This window comes from Enoplosus armatus, chromosome 17 (genome assembly GCF_043641665.1).
Source record: "Enoplosus armatus isolate fEnoArm2 chromosome 17, fEnoArm2.hap1, whole genome shotgun sequence".
Taxonomy (NCBI): Eukaryota; Metazoa; Chordata; class Actinopteri; order Centrarchiformes; family Enoplosidae; genus Enoplosus; species Enoplosus armatus.
The window spans coordinates 3,714,032-3,723,974 of NC_092196.1; the positions used below are offsets into that span (position 1 = coordinate 3,714,032).

Below are 9,943 nucleotides of genomic sequence, written 5' to 3' on the forward strand. Positions count from 1 at the left end.
CTATGACGCCTGTCTGGAATGTTGCGTAACACACTTTGGGGGGGCTTGCAGCACAGTGGTGGAGTTCAGGTTCATCAGAGTTCGTCTCGCCTGCAACAAGCTGAGCGGACGCTCTTGTGAGAGTGGAGACATGAGCATGTATATACACACAGAGGTGTAGAGATGATAGTTCAGATGGCTCTTTGTTGTGCAATATCTATAATTCATCTTAATATTTGAATGTAATTCCCTTTTAGGTGACTGGACGGTTACAGCCCACTTAGCTACTTTATATATTTTGGAATTTGATGACAGTAATGGATAAATATTGGGTCTTAATTCACTCAAATGTGACGACCATCTAGGCAGAGGAGAGGTGAAAAAAGGGGGAGCCATGGGTGCAGAAGTCTCAGCAGATTGTGTTAACACACAACTCCAGCCAATAGCGCAAAGCTGTAATTTGTAGTAATGCTTGCAGCGTTGTCAGCCGCATGGAGCGCCCGCAGGTGGCTAAACACCGTCATTGCATCCTGATGAAACTGGAAACGCAGCAGTTGGGTAAAAGGATTTCACACACTAAAAATCACTGGGGGTCAAAATTGGGGGAGTCATTTTTTTTTTTACCCCAACTTTTTTTTTTTTTTTTGCCTTTGAACTATTCACCAAAACCGCAGTGACATAATCATCTTATATTTCTTTTGGGTCAAAAATGAAACTACAAAAAAGTAGTTAATTTTATCCAGTGTTTTTCCATTTTTTGTCTTTCTAAGGGCTCAACAATTATAGTAAAAAGAAGTCATTTTGTGACCCAGTGTTATGTTTTTCCTTTCCCTTATTCACCGAAACCTTTGGTTACTTTGGACCCAGTTTTAGTGTCATTTCTGCTCATTTAATTTATTTTAAATGTCCACTGCAGCAGTTTGTTTGTTTTGAGACATTATCTCAAATGAGAACAACATTTACTCTTCAGATTTTGTATGAGATAGAATTTACAGTTTCTTAAAAAAAAAAAAAAAAAAGTCAGATCTACTTGTTAATAACATATAAAATAAAGTTTACAAAAAATAAGAGAAGGGATCATCCTTGTAAAATAATGACTGACAGGAGTATAGCTCTCTGTGAAACATTACTCAGGTACATAAGTATCTTATGGCTTTTTTTTTATTTTGCTAGAACTTTAGTAGTTTATTTAGTAGTATTTAGTATTAGTATTTTAGTAGTTTATTAACTTGAGCTTTAGTTTCGTTGGGGAACACGGAGTGTTTTCCCTCTGTTTCTTCTCCTCTCCTGACAGTTATGTTTCCTGTAACCCCCCCACCCCTCTCTAATTCCGGCCTCACATGTTTGGCTCACAGCGTGAGACAAGGACTAAAGAGGACACACTGTTAATCCAGTCTTTCATTCACTGCATTGAATCAGGACACACACACACACACACACACACACACACACACACACACACACACACACACCACCGACCTCAATGAAATCAAATAGATCATTGGAAATTAATCTTTGGACTGTGGAGACCACAGTTTGTCCAGGCAAAGCCTCCACGTCCACTGTAATGGGATTACTGGGACAAATGGCAGCAATAATCACAGGGTGTCACCCTCAGAAAAATGGCAGTAAACCAGTGCAACAATACCACTGATTGTATTAGAGAGTATAATCCCATTCTGAAGCGTGATTTATCGCAAATATTTTATAGGTTCAAATGGATTTTTCAAAAGACTGTGGCATCTTTATCTTTAACTGATTTTGCTGGTGTGTGACTTTTTGCTTATGTGCAAATGAAAGGATATCATGTTCACACATAAGGGTATTATAGCGTTAGTGTGTGTGTGTGTGTGTGTGTGTGTGTGTGTGTGTGTGTGTGTGTGTGTGTGTGTGTGCACATGTAAATCCCTCCATCCGCCAAACCATCTGCCGTTGTTTGGAAACGTTTTATTTATTCAGCTATTTATTTACAATCACAACGTCTGTATCGAAAGTGAAACCACAAACTGCTTTCCATTTTTAAATTTTTTTTTTTTGTGACATGCAACACACACGCACAAACATCAATATGCACACTCACCAGACACTCCGCGCAGGATCTCAGTCACTCATTCAAACACGAAGCACAGAAGGAGCCACAAAGAGACGGCGCAACAAACAATAAAAGCATGTAACTTAATACAACACATCATTTCACAGGATAAATCCAGTTTGGACTGTTCGGAAGATAAAAGAGTTATCAGGGTGAACAAGAGGACAACAGAAGGAAACGGGGGGGGCGCAATGTGTTTTTCCATTCTTTCATATCATAGTATCAAAATGAATTTGACAATACTACAGTATACCTATGCTGAAAATAATGTATCTTTTTAACCTAGAGACAACCAGGACACTGATTACATGAGAGGAGGCGTGGTTCAGCTAAACAAAGGGGGGGGGGTGTCAAGGAAAATAACCCTCATGATGTCATCAAGGACTATCACGTTGCATTGTGGGAGGTGTAGTATCCAGGTGTTTAAGGGACTAAAAGTCAAGATATTCAATACTAAATTGCCAGAGTTCCCCTTTAATATACTAATAGGCAAGTCATTTAACTAGTAAGTCAGTGAGCATCGATGTGCAGCGTGAGCTAGTGCACGCACATTAAGCTGCACTGTGTATAGGTTTAAATCTGAGTGTGTTGTCTATGGTATGTATTCAATACAATGTGAAGCACACATGTAGCCATATAAAGATGAAATATTACAGACTGAATGATGGTGTGAAACTGAAGCACATTAAAAATCACTGTTCAAGTTAGAGGTCACTTTATGAAACCCACAGTTGTTTGGTTTCAAATGACAGAATGCCCCTCCTATGCAAATGACAGTGTGTACATATATGTGTGTGTGTGTTTAGCGGATGGGGGCCTTCAGCGCAGCGTCCACCTCCTCCTCTGTTAGCAGCGTGTGCCACTGGGCCACTGGACGCCTGGGATTGGCCAGCATGTCTGACCAGTGGCGCAGGCCGACGCCCGAGGCGCCGTAGCCGATCCAGCACTTGCCGATGGGGTCGTTGCTGCCCAGCTTGTCGTAGTCGTACACGGTAATCAGCACCTGGACTTTCTGTGCGTGGAGACAGCAGAGGAGGAGAAGCTAGAATTAGAACAAATTCTTCTGGATTTATTACATTTCATTGAAGCTGATAGGTAGAAGTGAATGCGTTCCTCGTGTTTCTGGCTGAACAAGCACTTCAGCAAGTATTGAGTCTATCAAGGTTCAAATAAAGGTGTTCATAATTCTGCTTGTTCATAATACATGGGTGAAATATTGTGGAGTTTGTTAATGCTTTTATGTAGTTTTAAAGCAGCATAGACCCATAAATATATATATATATATAAAGTGTGCATTGGAACTTCGTCTTCGTCATTTTAAGCAGCTACTTCAAAACAAAAAGACAAATTCAAAAACCCCTACATCAATGCTAGCAAAACTACAAGGCTGTACTTTGACACAGCAGTGCTATGAGCTAAATGCTAACGCTAGCACGATAACATGCTCACAATGACAATGCAAACATGCTGATGGTTAGCAGGTGTATAGTTTACGTTTAGTTTACTATGCTCACCGTCTTAGTTTACTGTGTTAACGTGCTAACATTTGCTAAAGCACTAAACACAAAGTACCACTGAGGCCTGATGATGGTAGTAGAGGAAAAATTATGGGAACATTTTATCTTGAGAGAGGTACCAAATTCATGACAATCCATATATGCCAGACATTTAACTAAAAGCCAAAAGGATCAGACTGGTGGTGGCGCTTGAGGAAAAGTCGGGGGATCACCAAAGTCAGTAGGATATATCCTCTGGGGACTACGAATGTCTGTAAAATGTCATGGTAATGCGTCCATCAGTTGTTGAGATATTTCTGGACCAACGCGGTGGGCCAACTGACCGAGATTGCCCTTCCTAGAGCCGCGCGGCTAGCATGGCTAACGATGCAGCCATAAAAGAATGGCATCTTGAGTTTGAAATTTTTTACTCAGTGTGAGCTGAATACAGCTTTAATGATCAGCTACAACAAGTAGATGTCAAAATAAATGTCTGAAAAGGGAAGTGGTCAAACTGAGCAGCGTTACACACCTGGATCTGGGAGAAGGGGATCTCGAAGCTGAAGCTCTCATTGAAGTAAGGATTCAGAGTGTTCTGTTTGACTGACGTCTTCTTCTTCTTCAGTCGCTTCCCGTTGTGCTGCAGCACCACCTTCACAAAGGGATCTGAGACAGAGAGGGACGTGATATCAGACGGTGGATCAGAGGAGCCAGCGGGAAAACCGCAACGGCCATCCGTTGCCAGTCTCAGTCTTTAGTACAAGCATGTGTGTTCACCTGACAGTCCTCCGACATCCATCTTCTTCAGGTTCTTGGCTTCCATGATGTTAACCGTGAGCTTACCGGCGGTGGGGACGTAGCGAAGGGAAATACAGATATCACCCAGCTTCTCTTGCTGTCAGGGACAAACCACATGCATGGACGAGTTGTCATATTTGCACAGTGACTTGGTTGCTTTCAATGTTGGTAATGACTGTTAAGTTCATTATATGTTTCAGTGGATCATGTACCTCCTCTTTCTCTCCTCCAACCAGATCTTTCCATTCGTGTATTGGCTGTCCGAGGTCTATAGAGTTCATTGGGATCTTGATCTCGCCGATGACGTCGTGTTTACCAAAACGGTCAAAGTCAAACACCTGCAGCACCAGAGTCTGACCACCCAACTCACTATATGGTATCTGGAGAGGGATAATATGTTAAAAAAAAAAGGTGAACTCTAAAGGGGAAGATGTCGTGTTCAGGCTGTGTAGTTGTTACCAATAACATGATCCAGTATTGATGTACAGACCTTAAAGTTGAAGGTCTCATTGAAGACGGGACAGAGGTTCTTGCGCTGGACTTTGGTCTCAAACTTCTTCTTCTTGTCTGGCAGCATGTAGACTTTGACATAGGGATCTGAGGTCCCGCCTAAGTCCATGGCCGCGAGGTCCTGAGCCTGGAGGATGCCAACTATCAGCTGGAGAAGGAGGGGGAGATAAGTTTAAGCATGTAAGCGTTCTTGGGTCCCAAATCCTGAAATGGAGCTAGCTTTTCAGAATAAAGGGCATCATCTTTGCTGAGTCCTTCTGTTGTTGGGCTCATTCATTCTTTCTGTGTTTGGGAGGTTGGATATTGGTGAGTGTGCTCGCAATGTACAATAATGTACCTGGTTATCAGTGAAGCTGTAGTCCAGTGTGTACTCCAGTTTGCCAAAGTTCTCCTTCTCTTCCTCTTCCTTCCCCTCCTCTCCCTCCTGGAAGACACACAGCATATGTCATGTCATTAAGCACGCGCATTTCGGATTCAATCTCCTGTGACATGCACATTGTGATTCCTGCTATAAGGCAAATATATATAAATATGACATGAGATAGGATGAAGGTTTATAAAGGTACCCTGTGGACCACTAGTAGCACTATGGAGCAATGTTTTTATGTTTGTCCAAAATAAACCGGCTTTGCAAATGTTTTATGAGCAGGAGAATGCATTCAACACGTTTGCCAGTCATCAAGGATAGACGCAATGCATTTTGGTGAGTAACACTGACTGTGAACGTTGCTTTTGTTTGTTCCACAGGGTACCTTCAAGATTCCACTGTGATTTTCCGCCACCCTTTGAAGATCACATTATCAGTAATCACAAACAAGCACTAGGCCTTTAAGCGTAGATACAGATTATTGTCCCCTTTCAGTTTTGCAACCAGTAAAGTTTTAACCCTGTAAAGCCTGAACCATGAAATAATTGCCAGAAAATTCTATTTTTTTTGAAACTGGAGTGTTTATTGAAATAGAAAAAATTAAATATCAATTTGCATATAAGAGTTTTAATTTGTATCATTTTTGTGCAAAAACATATAAAACACAACATTTTTAACCCATTAAACTTTGAGTTTCAATGCCATTCTTTCTCACATCAGGGGGCACACTAGAGGTTGGCCTTTTGTGGGGGGGGGGGGGTCTGCCACACTCTGCCAACAGCAGCTTGAAACCTTCGCAGGGGGCATCAGGTTTTTCAGGGAAAAAAATCTCCCACTGATGATGTAGAGGTCTCAAAAACTCATGTATCAAATACGATACACTTGGCGTTACAGGGTTAACTGAATTCTTGAGTCTTGATGCTTGTTACCATAAACTTCTCCCAGCTGTGTTCAATCACACGCGAACAGCAGCTGTGATTCCGTCATCCCCATTTGGTTGCTGTGCACAAGCTGCCAATTCATCCATTACTAGTCTCAACCTGGATAAAAGCCAAACAGCTGTGGAGATATAAAACAGTGCTAACTCCATCTGTTGGCCTGTGGAGGGTGTCGTCGGCCATGTACTCCTCCCGACGCACAGTTGCATCTTTTGACCTGCCCTTAAAGGAATAGTTCAGCATTGAGAGAAATGTGCCTTTTGGCTTTCTTTCCGAGAGTTAGATGAGAAGATTGATTCTACGCTTAAATATGATGCTACTGCCAGCAGCTGGTTGGCGTAGCATAAACACTGGAAACAGAGGGCAACTAGCAACACTGGCTCTGTCCAAAGGTCACATATTTTGTGCTAACCAGCTGTTGGATCCAGTGAAAATCTATCTTCAGATGTTGGGTTTTAGACCAGCGAAACCATACAAACTCTGCTATCTCGGAGAAAGCCAATGTAACAGAAATGTTTCCTCACCTTCTTCTCGTCTCCTTCCTCTCCGTCCTTGTCCTTCTTCCTGCGCCCTCGTCCTCCCTTCCTCTCACGGGCCTTCTTGGGCTTCTTGCCCTTGTTGAAGCACTTCTTGTAGATGCAGAACCCCATACAGGCGATAAGGGCGAGGACCACGACCACAATGGCTCCCACGGCCCACATGGGCACTGGAGAAAAGAGGGGGAAAGGCAAGTTGGTGGAAGTTTTTTTTTAGCCGTGCTAGCATCGTGGCTATATGGATGGCAGCGCTAGTCTGTCTGTTGGGTGGCCTCCACTTTGGTCTGACTGAAATATCTCAGTAATTATTGACTGAGGATTAGTATGGAATTAGCAATTAGCAAATGTTAGCACCCTAACATGCTAAACTAAGATATGAACATGGTAAACATCATGCCTGTTAAACATCAGCATCTTAGCATCTTCATAGAGAGCACGAGTACAGTGAGTACAGAAATATCTGGCTCTTCACCAGCTAGTCGCTAACTGTGTCTGTCTGCTGTTTGGTGCTGAGCAGGTAGCGTACAGTGTGTTTTTTTTTTTTTTAGAACTTTTTAGCTGAAAACAGCTGTCTGCCACGGCCAAAAGCTACAAGAGCGGTGAGAGTGAACTAAAACAGTGCCGTTGTACACCAGATAAGCTCTGTAAAGTCAGGGGGAGCTGCAGATTTGGGTGATAATTCTCCGTACGAGTGACCATTTTTCACACTGTCACTTGATACATCGTTATTCCAAAAATGGCCACTTTAGCATTTGGTCCTCGACTGGGGGATGTGAAAAAGTTCACATGGGGGTTGAAGGTTTTCACCTGTCGTGTCAGAGTATGCCTTTAAAAATGGAGGTGATGCAGCCTGAAGGCCATGGTTAATTGCAGTGCAAATTAAAAAGTTCAATTCATGACTTATTATCTTGTAACTTAGAGTTATTTTTATTTTTATCATTCCTAACTTTTCATCTATATTTTTCTTTTTCCATACATTTGGCAAAAGAGTCTACACCACTTTTTTTTTTTTAAGCTGGTGAAGGGTGTCTGTCTCTCCATAAAACTTCCTAATACTACATTCTACACTTCTGAAGAACGTCTTGCAGAAGGCATTTAAAGGCAGAGCCATTTTTAGCCACCTGTAGGAGACGTGACACGCATTTTAAAATCTTTAAAACAGCAAAAACAGAATGGCACAAGACAAGAGATGGACTTACACTTGAGCTTATGATCTTGACGAGCAGAGCAGAGTGGTCACGTGAAGAAATGAGGGAGGGCAGAATAAAGGAATGAAACGCATGAGAATTGAAAATGAGATGACAAGACGGTTAGGTAATGGTGTGATGTGAAGATATAAGACAAATGTAGGAGACAAGATTGATTCTTATTAGCTTAGCCAATGGGGTGGTCACAATTGAAGGCTTTTTGTTCAAAACCCACAAAGTTAGATCATCAGGGTTATTTTCTTGGACTTAACAAAACTCTCATACAGCTGTTTTACAGGCTGAATCATTCTCATCGAGTAGAATTGGTTGATTGGTTGCCCCAATTTCATGTACATTGTATCAACAGCTATGAGCATTTCCTTTATGTGTGCATTTTGTGTGCATATGTGCAACATATGTTTTGCATATTGTGCGTGCTCACTTGGCAGGTGCGTGAGCTCATTGAAGAACTTGTTCTTCATGCTGGCGAACTGGTGGTTCGAGTGGTGCGAGGGGGGTGGGGGAGGCTCCCTCTCCCTCTCCCTCTCCCTCTCCTCCTCCTCGGCCGCCCTGCGGAGCCGGGCCCCCGCCACGGTGACCAAGCGCATCGTTGCTCTGTGAAACCAAAGGAGAGCAGGCGACAGGCGGTCAGCGACTTTGTGATCTCCGAGTCAACTTGTGGAGACCATTGAAGCCACACACAAAACACTGGAGCCCCCGGAGATAACAACACGTTCGCTGTCTCTTCAGATGTGTCCTTTCAAACTTCATCCTGTCCTGACCTTTCACCTGGCTGTAATCTCTTTAATCCTCCCTCGCTCGCTTCACCCTGCTGCCTCTCACCAGTTATTCACTCCGTAGTTTCAAGCGTCTCACGGAGGCTAACAAACTATCCACATCAAGGATAAGAGCTTTTATTTTATGGAGCTTTTGCTGAGAAACAAGTAGAATCATGGTGTAAAAATCCAGTGGTGAAGGAAATACTCCTTTACCGTAAAAAAAACGGCAATACCACAATGTAAAATACTCCATTAAATGGAGGACTTGCATTCAAGATGTACTGTGTAAGCAGCATTTAAATGTTGTCACTAGGTGGTTAATCTGCTGCAGTGTATCATATTTGGTCAGCTAATCATATATATTTTGTTGGAAAACTACTTTTGCTGTAGTGGAGTAGAAATATAATGTCCGGCCTTTAGAAAACTGCTTGAATACAGTGCTTGAGTAGATACTCTGGCCTCCTTATGCAAGGAGAAAGTGATTCAATATGTTTTGGACTATAACTGTTTTAAAAACATGATTTAGTTACTTAGTAAGATAACTACATTATGTTTTTTGTGCTAATGCTGCGTTCATGTCGCATCATTAAAGAGCCAGAAGAGGCTTGACGCCAGCCTCTGACTTGTGAGTCCGAGAATATCGAGACGCTAACGATATCTTCACTGATTAAAAGCAACGTCAACAAACTGTTGCCAGAATCCAATATTAACACTAATACATTTAGCTTATTTCATAGGAGCTATAAACTGTTTGTTTGTATTTGGTTTCACTTGGTGACGAACCGCTACAAATACGTAACACAAGTAGCCAATTTAGGCTATTTATCTGGTGTGACCACGAGGTTAGCACTCGGGCTGACCAGCTTGAAATAATTCGTCAACACTCCCAGGTCAGAAAAAGGAGTGTTTTTCCTGCTCTTTCCATTCTGACGACATTCAGTCACTGGCTCGACAACAAGAAAGGGTCAAACTCGGCTCTCATCGCTTGCACATAATAATCCCTCTGACTTTGGGACAGCAAGGCTGGTGGATACACACCCACACACACATACACAGCCTCATGTGTATGTGAGGATGTTTCCTTGGCTCTCATGGACCATTTTCACAGCACACATACAACTTGTCATAGTAGGAAAAGACACAGACCTGTGTTAAATAACGATGCTTGTGTTCCATTCAAAAGTCAAGCGAGCCAGCATGCACAATACCAGGACCCTGAAACTGACGCAGCTAAATGGAATACATCCAGGAGTCATTTTAG

At 42.4% G+C, this 9,943-nt stretch overlaps 1 protein-coding gene across 1 annotated transcript; it reads right to left on the reverse strand.

Annotated features, from left to right (window-relative positions):
* Window positions 1-2,873: 2,873 nt before the first annotated feature.
* Window positions 2,874-8,511, reverse strand: syt5a (synaptotagmin Va). The gene is made up of 9 exons (XM_070923821.1): window positions 8,346-8,511; window positions 7,916-7,930; window positions 6,705-6,886; window positions 5,213-5,290; window positions 4,856-5,023; window positions 4,578-4,745; window positions 4,345-4,462; window positions 4,100-4,233; window positions 2,874-3,083 (listed from the first exon to the last, which is right to left on the reverse strand). Exons 1-9 carry the CDS (start codon window positions 8,509-8,511, stop codon window positions 2,874-2,876), a joined length of 1,239 nt encoding a protein of 412 aa, XP_070779922.1.
* Between the last annotated feature and the right edge of the window lie 1,432 nt (window positions 8,512-9,943).